Source organism: Elephantulus edwardii, unplaced genomic scaffold (assembly GCF_000299155.1).
Source record: "Elephantulus edwardii isolate Elephantulus edwardi_28Jun2011 unplaced genomic scaffold, EleEdw1.0 scaffold00216, whole genome shotgun sequence".
Classification (NCBI taxonomy): Eukaryota; Metazoa; Chordata; class Mammalia; order Macroscelidea; family Macroscelididae; genus Elephantulus; species Elephantulus edwardii.
This window is the reverse complement of record NW_006399966.1, coordinates 1,693,106-1,707,995: the sequence shown is the minus strand read 5'-3', so window position 1 is coordinate 1,707,995 and position 14,890 is coordinate 1,693,106. Positions and strand designations below refer to the sequence as shown.

Here is a 14,890-nt window from a genome sequence, read left to right as displayed (position 1 = left end):
GATTTCCAGAAGTTAAAATTCGTCACTTTCAGCTGCATGAAGTTGAGTATCATCGGCATCTGTCATGCTACTCTCCTGGGATTCATCTGTTCCCACTTTAAAAACAAAAGAAAAATCGATGGTAAGGTATTTGACCAGAATTTCTTTTCTATTCATGAAAACAGGTAAGAAAAAATTGCATTCTATTCAGAGACATGAGCATTAAATAAGCGTCTTTCAAAAGGTCCAAATCCTGATTTTTAACCAAATGCAAGCTTTATTTTCCCATTATACCCCATGTTTAAGACTAGCTTACTGTATTTAAATTTTAAGTGCTTTACTGTCCAACCTACTTCTGCCTAAAAAATTTACTTTTGTTCTAGGAGCTTGGCCATCAATTTTACATGTTTAATCAAAAGAATATCCTACACATGAAGAAAACAAGTTCTCAGAGACACAAAGAATGACCCCTCCCTTATTCTCAATCATCAGCTGTACTTTGTTTACTGGTTTCTTGTTGTTATGTGCCATTGAGTCACCTGAGACCTACAGCGATCCTATGTACAGAAGTTCTGAACCCTTCCCTGTCCTGAGCCAGTCTCATTAATTCCGACACTACAACCCCCAGTGCCCCAGTCACTGTATTAATCCATCTCATCTGGGGTCTTCCTCTCCTGTGTTGTCCCTCCACCCTTCCGAATATGATGTCCTTTTCCAAGGACCTGGCAATGTGCCCAAAATATATGAGACAGAGCTTCAAAACTCTAGCCTCCAAGGGGAGACTTGGTTTCACGCTCTCCAAGGCAGAACTATTTGTTTTTGGGGTTTTTTTGCTGTCCATGGGATTCAAGACTCTTCTCCAGCACCACAATTCGAAGGCATCGATTCTTGTGTCATCCTTAATCATTGTCCAGCTCTCTGATGCATACCAAGTAATTATGAAGACCATGGCCTGGATTAGGTTCACCTTAGTCTCTCGATTGACATCGTTGCTTTTCAGCACTGGAGAGGTCCCTGACAGAAAACTTTCCCAATGCAATTTGTCTTTTGATTTCCTGAGTGTTGACTGTGGAGGCAAGCAAGCTGTAATTATTAACAATCTCAATCTCTTCTCCACCTATCACAGTGCTGCCAACTGGCCCAGTGGTAAGACTCTTTGTCGTCTTGATGTTAAGCTTCAATACATATTGAAGACTACAGTTCTTTACCTTCTGCAGCAAGCGCTTCAGGTCTTCTTCAGCTTCTGCAAGCAAGGTTGTGTCATCTGCATAATGTAGGTTGTTGAGTCTTCCTCCCATCCCGATGCCACACTCCTCCTCATAAAGCCCTGCTTCCCGAATAATCTGTTCTGCATTTAGATTGAAAAGGTCTGGAAACAGGATGCGTCCATGATGCACTCCTTTTCTGATTCTGAACCATGCAGTGTTGCTTTGCTCTGTTCTGACAAATGCTTCCTGGTTACACAAATGCTTATAGGTTTTGCTTAAGCACAACGAAGTGTTCTGGGATTCCCATTTTCCTCAAGCCACAATTTGTTGTGATTCAAACAGTCAAATGCCTTTGCATAGTCAATGAAACACAGATAGACATACAGTCCTCTGGTACTCTCTGCTTTCTGCCAAGATCTATCTGACAGTGGCAATAATGTCTCTAGTGTCACGATCTTTTCTAAACCCACCCTGTATTTCTGATGGTTCTCTGTCAGTGTACTGTTCCAGTCACTTCTGGATGATCTTCAGCAGGATTTTCCTAGTTTGTGATATTAGTGATATTGTTTGATAATTTCCAAACTGTCATCAATGATAATTTTTGTTCTTTCTTCTTTTCTTTTTAAAATTTATTATTAATTTCAATGAAAATTTACAGAGACTTTGGAATTCCATTCATTCATTGTTGCACTTTTCTTGAACCCTAAGTTTATACAGAGGGAGCTCTGGTGGCATGGTCCATAGGGAGTTTTGCTGCTAACACAAAATTCTCATCTCCCTAACACTTTAAGTTCGTTAGTGGCTGTTCAGGAAGAAGATGGGCAATCTCCTCCAAAGCAATTTACAGCCTCAAAAAATCTGCTGTAGGTTCAGCTATGAGTTGGTACTGATTTGACAGCAATGAGTAACTGAGTGAAATTTATATATATTAGTCATATACTTGCATTTTAATAAGCTCTACTACAGATCTATTCACACACTTAACACTGACAACATTTTTAGCATGCCTACATACCTAGCTTCTTTTTTCTCCTTATTACATTTTTATGAAGAGATAAGGCAAGCAATAGCCATCGAAAAGTAAACTGAGGTAAAAGTCAGTAATAGTTTTGACAAAAATCACCCAGCAAATTGGATCCCAAACTGAGAATAGTCATCTGACTTCATAGGCATTCTACTCACACTGATCTGCTTCCCTAAATACCTTTTGTGTAAAGAATATAGTAGTTAGAAAAAGAAAAGAACAGCCCACAAATGCTTATGCAAAAGGTAACTTCTGGTGATTTATAAATATTTCCATGTTTATATTGTCATAAAAAAATCTGTTCCATTTCACCTGATTCTTTTACAGTGCTTCTCTAGATTTCTGATTTGAGTCACCACATACAAGCTTAATTCACATGGACGATACTCACTGATTTGTTCTTCTTGAGTTATTGGCTCTTCATCATCTGGAAGGTAGCGCTTATCAATTGCTTCCTTAATCTGGTTATTGGCTCCTTTAGGATCTAAATCCATAGCCCAAGAGAAATTCATCAAGGCGAGATGTGTTTGACCTAACTTCTTGTAAACCTAAAAATAAACAGCAGCACTACATTTTTCATTAAGTTGTGAGCTTCAATTATAAACCCCAAACATTTAAGTTAGGCTCCTGGTTTAGAATGTTCTAAATCCACTCTAGATTTCCCTGTGTAGCAAAAACAGCTTAGTTCTTGGCCACAAATGGAAAAGATGGTAGTTCAAACTCCCAGAGGAACCTCAGAAGAAAGGTCACAGCCTTGTAAATTTGGGGAGAATAGCTTTACTCTGCATGTATAGTACAGCCATGAATCAGAATCAATCTGAGGGCAATTGGTGGTAAGCTTCCAAGAAATCTAACTCTGACACTGGACAGAAGCTGATTAAGCCTTATTTACACTGGTTTTAAACAGTTATACCAACTTCTCAACACCTGTCCACTAATTCTTGACTTTTTAAAAAAAAAAAATAATCTTATTTTATTATTATTTTTTGTGGTATTCCACCAAATCAGATCTGACTGGTATAGGAGGGGATTGTTCCTCCTTCTCCAGCACAGCATCTGTTGGATTCGAACCGTGACCTCTGGATTGCAGTGCAGCTTCTTGCCACTAGGCCACCAGAGTTCACCCTGTCCACTAATCCTTAGCTACTTTAAGCAACTAGGACATCTAGGGGTTCAGCTGGTAAAGTGCTAGTTAAACTGGCCTTTGAAATCATGTAAACTTTTTCTAATCAAGGTCACGTAGTGTCATTAATTTTTGGGCATTTATAAATACTATATTTTGAATTGGAAATGAATGGCTTTCCATGAGGTAGTCACAACTATGAATTCACTACTGACGCTGGACTACCAGTGCTATATACCACCAAAATTACAGTACGCTCAGAATTTGAGGGGCTGTGGTTTTGCTCCTTCGTTAGGAAATAATATTCCTAATATGAGTTTTAATAATATTAAAACAAAATTCAATTTTTATTCCCAGCACACTTAGTTGAGAGTTGTAGTTGAACTTGCTTTTTAAATGTTGAATAATAAGGATTAGCTTTATACTTCAAACATTAGTATTTGCTAAAAAGTCATAGTTTAGGACCAAGGCCCCAGTCTTTACCTTTCCTATTAAGAAGTAAACAAGGGATTCTTTGGGAACAATTTGTTTTAATTCTTCAAGTTCTTGTAAAGCAGACTGGAAAAAAGAAAAGAAAAACAACCTTAGAATAATAACAACATTTTACAAAGGTTTTTTTTCACTTTGGGAAAAAAAAATCTAGTCAAGTGTTTTCATTAGATAATCCCAAATCTTAATAAAAGCATGTTAAATCTCATCAGTGTACTTCTTTATTGTATTAAATCTTGTTATAATAGAATGTTAAAAAATATTCATGATAACAGGAATTCACTGGAAATACACTCCAGAATGAACATATATATGTACAAAATCTGTGAAACACACAGGTTCTGACAATTCTTACTGCTGTCACCATTTTATTTAAGATAACATTAAGCTATCACATTGTAAATAAAAATGTTTTGGAAATCAAGAAATCAGAAGTACTATGAATGGTGGTTCTCTTTTGTGCAATCACTAAGTTATGAATACGAGCCTGCTACTTCAACTACTGATGAAGAGAGTAAAATGTAATTTCTAAACTGAATTAAAGCTGCCTAGTAATCTTCTGACCATTCATTGCTACAAGGCAGGATGACTGAGAGATAGGATGGGACAAGGAATAAGATTTGTATCTAGGGAGCTCTGGTGGCCTAATGGCAAGAAGCTGTGCTGCAATCCAGAAGAAACACAGTTCAAGGCCACCAGTTGGCTCTACAGGAAAAGGACAGACAAGATTTGCATCTAAAGGTGAGAGATGATCATTAAAAAGAAAAGAGGCCCCTCAAAATTTGAGATATTGCCCAATTTTTCCATCTAGCAAGTGATAAACATTTTTATGTTACATCAAGTTAGCATTAGTGTGGGGATATGTGGAAGTGTAAAGTGACAGAAGCTATCTGTGAGGACAATTTAGCACTTTCCAACAAGTTAAACAGCTCTGAGGACTCAGTAGTAAGGAGCTGTGTTGTTAACCCAAAGGCACATTGTTCGAATCCACCAGCAGCAGCTCTTTAGATGGGTAATACACATATGTATGTTCATTCCTTTGTCAACTGTTCATGAATTGTGATCTTAAGAGAATGGTTTAAATTTTATCTTTATAACTCTTCTATATGTTGAATCTTTATAAGAGCGAATCATACACTCTTAAATACCCATAGTTCTATATTTCATAAAGATGTACAATCACAAAATAGCTCTTAAAAATGGGGTAAATGAACAATTTCAGATAAAATTAAACAAATAGCTTTTAGTTTATTAAAATAAAGGGTACAAAGCTAAGACATATAATTCAGAAGAACAATAAGATATTTATCTTACCTTATATTTTTCATTTGCAAATAAGACTGAGGCTCTGTGGAATTTGCATAGGGGATTCTTGGGGTCAATAACAATGGCTTTGTTTAGGGTATCCAAAGCCTTCTCTGATTTTTTCAGTGCATGCTGAACCTTTAAGAAATAAAATTATTAATGTTTCCTTTTGATAGGTATGAAGAAAGGTGAGAAGCAAATAGTATGACTCAAAGGCAACATAAAAATAATGTTAGAGATAGGGCTATATTATGTTGGACTGTCTAATGGGTTAACTAGATTTAGTAACTGATAACCACACTAATAATAAGTTACCTCTAAGGATCTTTTTAAGTCACATTTAGCTGCTTTATTTTGAAGATGAGACTATGGTTTATCTTTAAATGTTTGATGTTTAGAAATGTAAAATTACTTGCTCTTGGCTCAGACTCTAGGTTCCTGGTCCCTAATCCTGTTCTCTCTCAGTCACCATTATGCAGCTATAATGACCATCAAAATTCTACCTTTAGAGCAAATAGTTGGTGACTGTTAGGTCTAATAGTCAAGTAAAACCTTAGATTTTCCTCCACAAGAAGAAACTTACACTATTACAATATATTTTAACAGTTCTATAACAGTCATCTAAATAGCAGAATTTTGAAAATTGTGTTGAAAGAATACCTAAGAGGATTTGGCTCTAAGTATTACCAATACTGTCTTACTTTTAACAATGACCTTCTTTACTTATTGTAGGAATTTATTTGAGAAAAAAAAAGATAGTTCTGCTTTTCATATGTGGAAACTACTAATCTGTAATACTGGGAAATAAATTACATATATTCCTCACTCCTGGACATAACTGGGTTCCAAAGCCCAAGATGGTATATGAAAATTGGCACGCTAAGCTCTGTAAATCACAGCCTAGCCACCCTGACATACAACCGTAACTATCAGAGTCTTCATTACGCACACCTTGGTGTTTTTACTGCCAGATGTACATCGTTAACATGCAAAATAGTTGTATGGAGTTTGTCCTTAAATATGGCTTTTCCAACAATATTTAAATATAGAGTGGGTGGGACTATGCAAATAGGGCGTGTTAGCTTATCTACCAGGGGATTGGCCAGTCTCAGAAATCTACAAGAGGACTAGCTAGTTTTGTCAATAAGCGGAAGAGCTCTCATTAGATGCAGAGAATGCTTCCCACACCAGTAGAGACCTCCCCCTAACACAGTGACGATGAAGACAAGCTTTGAGACAGCAGCAGCCATGGACGAACTGGAGACATGATGTCAGATGAGACCCTGTTGGGTGGGGGGAAGCCAATATTAGCAAGACTTAAACCTTTGTTGGACAACTGGAGGAGGGAAGCCAATATCGGCAGGACTGAGAATTTTGGAACACTCAGATGAGATTCAAGGCTGAGATGCCTACATACACATTTTGGGAGCTGTCTTTACTGTATTCTGTTGTTAATCTGAATTATAATCTTTTGACTCCCTCAATATGGTTCTGTGTGGTTTGTGAGCTAGCTATCACATTGGATTCTGGACACAGAAAAGCAGTAAAATTGGTTTTGAGATGAGTAGAAAGAGGTATGGGAACATATGGGATGTCTGTTTGACCTCATGGGAACTGATTTTGTGTTACTGATGCCGTGGATGGGGAGAGTTTACCTCCAGAAGTTGGTAAAGGTCAGATATGGCGCTCCCCAAGTGGTCCTTGCTTTCTTTACACGTTTGATCCTAGATTTTTTACTATTGTTATAAATACAGTGTGTATGATGAGATAGTTCATATGTGAGGAACACAAGTAACAGATATGTTTTACAGACGTACACATTAAATGATGATCTACACTGTTGTGGTGTTAAGGCTTTATTATTCAAAAGGTTTTCCTATCCATTAACTGACTTCGTCCTGAGGAGGGGCAGAGTATGACAATAGGGTATGTTAGCCTATACACAAGGGGACTGGCTAGCCTAGCCATTAAGTTGAGTGGATTCAGTAGCAGAATCTCACCACCAGCAAAAGAGAAGCAAGTATGCTGAGCGTGCCCTTTGGGGTCAGAGATTTTTGCACTAGCTAGACCTATAGCAGCAGCTCAGCCCTGGCTAAAGTAGAGGACCAGAGACCTGATATGAGATGGAGCTGAGCTTGGACTGCTACCCTTGGAACCAGAGCCAACAGACTCTATGCAAGTTTGTTAAGAGTACTGGTGGGGAGAGAGCCATAACTGGCAAGACTGAGGGCTTTATAACACTGGCCTAAAGCCGCAAGTCTCAAGGCTGAGGTTTCTCTTGAGCACAAATCCTCAAATGTGCCTGCGAGCACATTTCTGAAACTGTCCTGAGTGATTGTGTCTTGCTGTGAACTTGAATTACAGCCCTTTGACTTCCCTAATACAGTTTTGTGTGGTCTATAAGCTATTGCAATGGATTTTGGACCTACTAAAGCATTAAGATTGCTGTTGGAATTAGTAGAAAGAGGTGCAGATGCATGGGGGGACATGTTGACTTCATGTGAACTGATTTTGTGTTGGTGGTGTTGATGACAGAAACAGTTTCCCTTTGTGGAATTGGGGAAGGTCAGATATGGCATCTCTATGTTGTCCTTGCTCTTTTTACAACTGACTTATAGAATTTTAATTTGTTCTAATATATGTATTCAGTATGCCTAGACACAGGAATTATTTGATTTGAAAGAATAATTTCTTAAGAGCTAAATATTAACAGGTAGAATTGTGTTTTTAAAAATGTTAAGTATTTCATCTGAGTCTCCTAATAAATCTGAAATTGACAAAGAAAGTATTACCAACATTAATAAAAGAATGAAAATTCATAAACTAAAACAGAAGTTCAGAGAAATTAGGTGACCTGCCCAAAGGGTGAGGACACTCCAGTGATCTTTCCTAATGTCAGGTAGAAATGGTGTGCTTTGACCAGAAAAGACCCTATACTCCTCTTTTAAGAACAATAAGAAGTTCCAATTTTCACTAATTATGCCAATAACAAATACATTTCAAAATGAGATTAAAAAGCAGAAATGTTCAGAAAAGAGTGTCATGCTCAGTAAAGTATAAAGGCCTGTGAAAATGAAGGAAACAATCAATGAGATGGATTAACATAGCAGCTCAACAAGGAACTCAAACATACTAATGGGCATGAAGAAAACCGAGGTTGAGTTAACCTCTCACTGTTTTACACAAGGTAGTAGTTAACTCCATAATAATCATCAGTGTTTGGAAAGCTACTTACAACTCCAATGTGGCAAAGTAAAACTGAACTTTGAGGGTTGATATCAAGTGCTTTCTGGAAATGCATTTCTGCAAGGCTGAATTTTTCTTGCTTGTAATAAATCATTCCCAAACCATACCTGAAAGTATAAAGTATACTTTTAGAGATACTTTTGGTTAATGTAGTTCAGTTAATGTGTATAGAATCTGGTGGCTCTAAAAGTAAGACAAAAACATCAACCATAATTTTAAAAAATCTAGTTACAATTTGATTTCTTTATTTTTTGTCCAAATCAATTGTATTTATACCATATACATATTTGGCTACCCTTCCCTTCTAACTCATTTTATCAAATATTTTCTCTTATATCTTAAAAAACTCAAACTTAAACCTCATTGCCATCAAGTCAGAACTGACTCAAGCATTGACCCTTCTGGGAGTTTTCAGAGGCTGTAAATCCCACAAGAGGAGACTGCCTATCTTTTTCCTTGGAGCAGCTGGTGGATTTGAACTACATGCTTTTGGGTTGGCAGTACAATTCACAGCCCACGAGGCTACTGGAGCTCCATATCCTATAACTAGATTTCAAAATTATAATTTGTAAATGTATATAATAATATATCGAATTGATATACAGGCATTTCTTTCAAATTTTCAAAACATTAAATGAAGACAGTGCAACTAAACTAGACTAAAGATACTTCTCTTGGTATGACTGGATAATGATAGCACTGAACATCGAAGGAATGAGAAAAAGGAAGAATAACGTATCTGTTTTGAGAGTCACTCTCGTGGTCTAGTCTCTACAGTATTGTGATAGCAATGAGGCTTCATGTCTGCAGTACAAATTTATCAGCACTTCTTCTAGAGAAAGATGGCGGTCTCCTCCCATTAAAATTTACAGCCTTAGAAACCTTATAGAGTCACAATGAGTCAGAACCACTCCATATCAGTGTGTGAATGACTGAGTTGTTTATCACTGTGAGCAAAACATGTAAAAAGTTTCATGACATTGACGGTAATGACAGAGACAACAAAAAAGAAGGCCCCTTGACATGAAACAATGAGTTAGTTCAGTAACTTAGAGGTACTAAGATATTTATTTAAATTTCACCCAGTAAAAAGCTTGCCAGTCTGCATTTTCCTCCCTTCTGCCATCTGAAACAATACTTTAATAACAGAATTTCTTACTATGGAAATGTTTCTTAAGAATGAAACTAATGAAATACAGCAGAACATACACTACACTTTTAAAAAAACAACAAGCTTCCATTTAAGAATAGAGTTCTTAAGATTGAAGAGAACTATCTCGATGAAGAGAAGGTAGTATTAGAAAGTTCTTATGCTACAAAAGCTAGTCAGCTATTATGAGGTAATCTTTCAGGCACAAATGCCTAGAAATTAATCCATTAAATTCTATATAAACATAATATACTAGTTATCTACTGTTTTTAAAATTGCACTTTTTGATATTTAAACTATGAAGTTAGTTAGGAAAAGTATAATAAAATGTAAATATATATAGTATTGAGGCAAAAATAGGAATAGATTCTTTCATGTTTTCATTCAAAAATTATATAAGCAGATGTAAATTTTTTTTGTCTACCATTGCACAAGTACAAAAAAGCAAAACATAATAAATGAGAAAGCTGGGCTGAAAGAAATATTCATGATTATATCTCAAAGAGTAAAAACTAGTGAATTGTTTTTAATTTTTATTTCCCATTATTACAGATGAATTATATTCTTCCTTTCCCACGTCACCAAACACTTCTTGTTCTAACTGCTATGTTAAAATGGATAAATCAGGTAACAAAACTACTTGTAGAGAAAAGCCTCAAACAGGTGACTATGAAGATCTAGTATTCTGGTAATTATCAGCTAAAAGTATAAATTTCACATAAATGGTTAGAATTTATCAACAAATACTATTCTTAATTATTACTAACAAAATTCATGACAACAGAGATCTAACAAGAAAAACTACATAGTATCATCCTCATCAATAATAGTTTGTCTTTGTACTCTGTTAGCACTTACCATGCATTATAATGTCTAGGATTGACTCGGATAGCATTTCGAAAACAAGCTAATGCTTTGTCTAGTTCTTCAGTTAACACAAATTCATGACCTAATAGAGTATAGGCATAAGCATAATTTGGATCAACTTGGATAGCTCTCTGGAAGAATTTAATTGCAATATCATGTTCCCGTTGCAAACTGAAACAGTTCCCTGCAGCACACCAGGCCTTTAAAAAAAAATGAAAGCAGAAAACACAATTAAATAATTTTCTTTTTTCTAATTAACAAAATTAGCCTAAAGACTAAAGGTATGTTGATTCAAGCCATGGTATTCTTAATTGTTTGTTACACATCTGAGAGCTGGACAATGAATAAGGATGACAGAAGAAGAACTGCTATCTTTGAGGTTTGGTGCTAGAGAAGAGTACATGGACTGCTAAGAGAACAAACAGGTCTGTTATGCAAAGGGTAAAACCAGTTTGCTTCGAGGCAAGAACTTTGAAACTCCGTCTCACATTATTTTAGGCATGTTATCAAGAGAAGCCAGTCCTTGGAAAAGGACATCATGCCTGAAGGGATGGAGGGTCTGTGCAAGAGAGGAAGAGCCTGGAGGAGAGACACTGACACACTGACTGTGGCAATGGGGTCAGGTGTGCTGGAGATGGTGAAATTAGCTCAGGATAGGGTGAGGTCCAGAGTTATTATTCATAGGATCGCTATGAGTCATAGTCGACTTGATGGCACATAACAACAACAACAACAACAATAATTAACAAAATAAAATCTATAGCTGAAATCAAGCTACAGATTCTATTTAGACCATAAAGGTAAAAACTGAAGTATTTTAATATAGATCTTTAAGTAAAAATACATTAGGAAATGTATCACCAAGCATCTTGATATGCACTGAAACGTATTTTCTAAAGAGTGGAGTATATAAAATAACTGTTAATGATTTTACATGACAATGAAAATTACTAATTTTTTTAAAATCAGCACTTCTTTTAACCTATACAATTCTTTAATGATGTTGGTGCCCACAGTGATTTTTAAAACATCTATCACTATTATTTTTTTCTTTACTTAATAATTTTTTATAATTTATTTCTAAATATTTTAATAAGCCTTATGTGAAAGTTCACACAGCAAATTAGTTTTCTACTCAATAATTTACACATAAACTGTGACAATAGTTGCAAGCTCTGCAATGTGTCAGTACTCCCTCCACTTTTACCTGGGGTTCCTCATTTCTACTCGTCTAGTGTTCTCTCCCACTTTCTGCCTTACCTTCTTTGATTTTGAGCAGATGTTGCCCTATTGGTTTCTTATAACTGATTAGGGAGCCCTGGCGGCCTCGTGTGTCTGGAGCTGTGCTGTTTACCCAAAAGCTGTGCTTCCCTGGTGGTTTGAATGCACTGTAGCGCCTCAGGAGAAAGATGGGCAAATCTCCCCCATGAACTTACAGAACCAGAAACCCAACGTTCAATGGAGAGTCAGCCAGGAGTTACTTCTGATTCAATGGGAATATGTTTGAACTGTGGTTTTCATTTTGGTTTTTGATAATTAGAGGAATAATCTTAATATTTGTTCCAGCTCCTCAGATTAGTATGTCTAGTCTTTTTTTGAAATAAATTTGAGTTTTGGGCTACATTTTTTTCCTGTTTTGACCAGGGACAACAGCTTTCTTTACAGTTATCTTGATTAATCCTGAGTGAAATATCTGTTTTCTGATTTGCCCATTTGTGAATTCTCATCACTTATTTCAGAATAAATAGGAGAAAGGGCGTACAAAACCAAGTGTGGGTAATACTAAATGGTGTTGGAATTATGTGGCTGATATCCATCTATAAAAGATGATCAAAAGCTAAGATGACATGATCCTGTGTAAGCAGAGTGTTCCACTTAACATACCTCTGGTGAGTTTTTATCCATGTCTGTTAAATCTTTAGAAAGAACTGAAAGAGCAACATCTTTTTGAAGATGCCAAAGTGTTGTAGAATAGATCTCCATGCCTTCAACTCTGTAGTTCTCAATCCTTCTAACTTCTGAGAATACTCTTTCAGCCTGAAATGAAGGAAGAAAAAAAAATTAGGAGAAAACAAGTCGATACCATGTACACAGGAAGAGATTTAGTAAGATTTAAATGATTCCTTTTATTATGCTTTTTGAGTGGAAATGTTAAATAACAACACAAGACCAAAATTAGGCAACCTGGTCTCTTGTTATTACCTATAAAACTGCAGGGGAAGATCATGTTTCTACCAAAGAGACAGATGAGAAATCTAGACAAAGTTACAATTTATAAACAATATGCTAATTTATATCTAAAAACCCCCCAAGTTCACATTTTAATATTTTCTTTATAGGATAACTTTCAGGAAAACAGATGGAAAGATAATGCCTGTACCACAAAATTAATTTTTCTACTGATTTTTATTAACAGGTTGAAAATCTATGTTAAAAAAATAGGTTAAAAGGATCCAAGGATTAGGCTGATAATTTCTAACTTTCCTGAAATCTCCTAAATGTTATCAAGATATGTTTTTCAAATAGGCATTTATGTGATTATTAGTGTCATGTGATTATTAGATTACAGATACAGAAACCTTGAGACTAAAATTTTTCATAATCTATTACTTTGAAAATGACTGACACAGAAAGAAGCAGAAACTTTGAACAAACCCTTTACAAAAGAAGAAAATTAATAGGTCATATAAACACTTTCAACCAACAAAAAGTCCTAGTCCAAAGGACTTTACCGGTGAATTCAACTAATATTCAGAGACCTGACACCAACTCTGTTTATCTCAGGACATAGAAAATGATGAGATCCTTTGAAACCTTCCCTGTCCTGAGCCAGTTTCACTAATTCTGACACACCAATCCCCATCACCCCAGTTACTTTATCAATCCATCTCATCCAGGGTCTCCCCTGTGCTGTCTGTCCACCCTTCTGAGCATGATGTCCTTCTCCAAGGACTGACCTCTCCTGGCTATGTGCCCAAAGTAAGTGAGGCAGAGCTTCAAAACCCTTGCCTCCAAGGAGAGACTTGGTTTCACCCTCTCCAGGACAGACCTATTTGTTTTCTTGGCAGCCCATAAATTAAAAAAAAAAAGACTTAAGACGTATTATCCATTTAGACTTAAGTTTTTCAAGCTTGAATATGTTATTTATCTCTGGAAAAGTACACATACATTTTCTGTACTTACTTGCATATATTCTGAAAGTTCAAAATATGCCCTTCCGATTTGGCACAGTACCCAACCCGTATTGTAGTGGTGGGAAGGTAGGTGGCTCAGGATATTTATCGCTTCTTTGCAGTTGTATGAACACAAAGCCAAATAACCTTTCCCCATTTCACGAAGAAGGCTCATCAAACCTTCTAGGAGAAAACAATATAGTAAACAAAGGAGACAAGAACAACAAAACAGTATGATTTTCTAGAAAGGTTATTTACCAAAGAATTCCTTGACAATTCCAACATCAATGTACACAGAAATATAAGACACTACAATAACCATAACAGAAATTCACTTACACGAGTAATAAAATACAAAGGAGCTGTTAAGTGCCAAAACTGACCTGCGGCTGCTCTCTGTAGCGTAAAAGCCTGGATCTGAGGAGTGATTGTGGGTATTTTTCCTTCTGAAATGATGGAAGAGTCTAATTTTGTAATTTCCAAGCTATCATTGATATTTGGTTGTGTTATGCCTCCTTTATTCGTTTTACTTTTTGTTTTTCTGTTTGGGATTTTAGGTGGAAACTTCATTTTTAATTTTTTACTATTCTCCTGTAAAAAAGAAAAGAGGAATCCCACAGTTGTTACACTCATGTATTTCAGATCTCTATTCAACCCCTCTCAAGTATTATATTTATGTATGCAATCTTAATTATCTGTATTTTTCTCAGATAAAATTCTATAAAAACAAAGGCTTTCAAAGTAACTTAATTTTAAATATAACAAGTCTAAGAAGAAACTGTATAAACTAACCACTAAGTAAGGCTGGTATCAGCATCGCTTTTTATTGAAAGTTATCACATTCATTATTTAAAAAGAAGTATAGAAATAGATATACTACTATCTAAGTATCTCAAGGGCATTAAAATGGATAAACCTTTCTGAGGCTTTAAATCACATGTGAAGAGACTGCCCATCCTTCTTCCCAGGAGCTGTGTGTGATTCAAATTGCTAAAGAGTCACGTTTTGGATTAGCATCAAAACTTCCTATGGACCAGGACACCAGAGTTCCTCAAAACTCAGGAAACATATTTATTAGAATGAACGTAAGGGAAGTTATTTACTAGAGACTAGATGTGGGAGAAGGAAGTGGCATGCACATGCATTACAAATGTATTTAAGTTACCTTGGTTGTGGAGCTGTCACTAGTAAAGAGCCGTGAACTTCTTCGAGGCAGTGCGTTTGGGGGGGATGTAATAGTGGGACTCAATACCTGAGGTGTTGTACTACAAAGACAATTATAAAAGACAACATTTATTTTTAATTCTGTTTATGACCATTAACTTT

The 14,890-nt window shown here is 36.0% G+C and overlaps 1 protein-coding gene across 2 annotated transcripts in view; it reads right to left on the bottom strand.

The window, feature by feature from the left end:
- Positions 1-14,890, bottom strand: part of LOC102858157 (cell division cycle protein 27 homolog) — a 71,437-nt gene continuing 56,547 nt past the window's right edge. The window contains exons 9-18 of one of the 2 annotated variants that reach the window (XM_006897808.1): positions 14,730-14,829; positions 13,948-14,155; positions 13,575-13,747; positions 12,276-12,428; positions 10,383-10,591; positions 8,364-8,481; positions 5,138-5,266; positions 3,818-3,892; positions 2,603-2,759; positions 1-95 (exon numbers count right to left, since the gene is read on the bottom strand). In XM_006897808.1, the coding sequence (XP_006897870.1) occupies positions 13-95; positions 2,603-2,759; positions 3,818-3,892; positions 5,138-5,266; positions 8,364-8,481; positions 10,383-10,591; positions 12,276-12,428; positions 13,575-13,747; positions 13,948-14,155; positions 14,730-14,829 (1,405 nt within the window). In that variant the 3' untranslated portion in view covers positions 1-12. The remainder of the gene's footprint in view (positions 96-2,602; positions 2,760-3,817; positions 3,893-5,137; positions 5,267-8,363; positions 8,482-10,382; positions 10,592-12,275; positions 12,429-13,574; positions 13,748-13,947; positions 14,156-14,729; positions 14,830-14,890) is intronic. The other variant, XM_006897807.1, reaches the window with a different exon arrangement.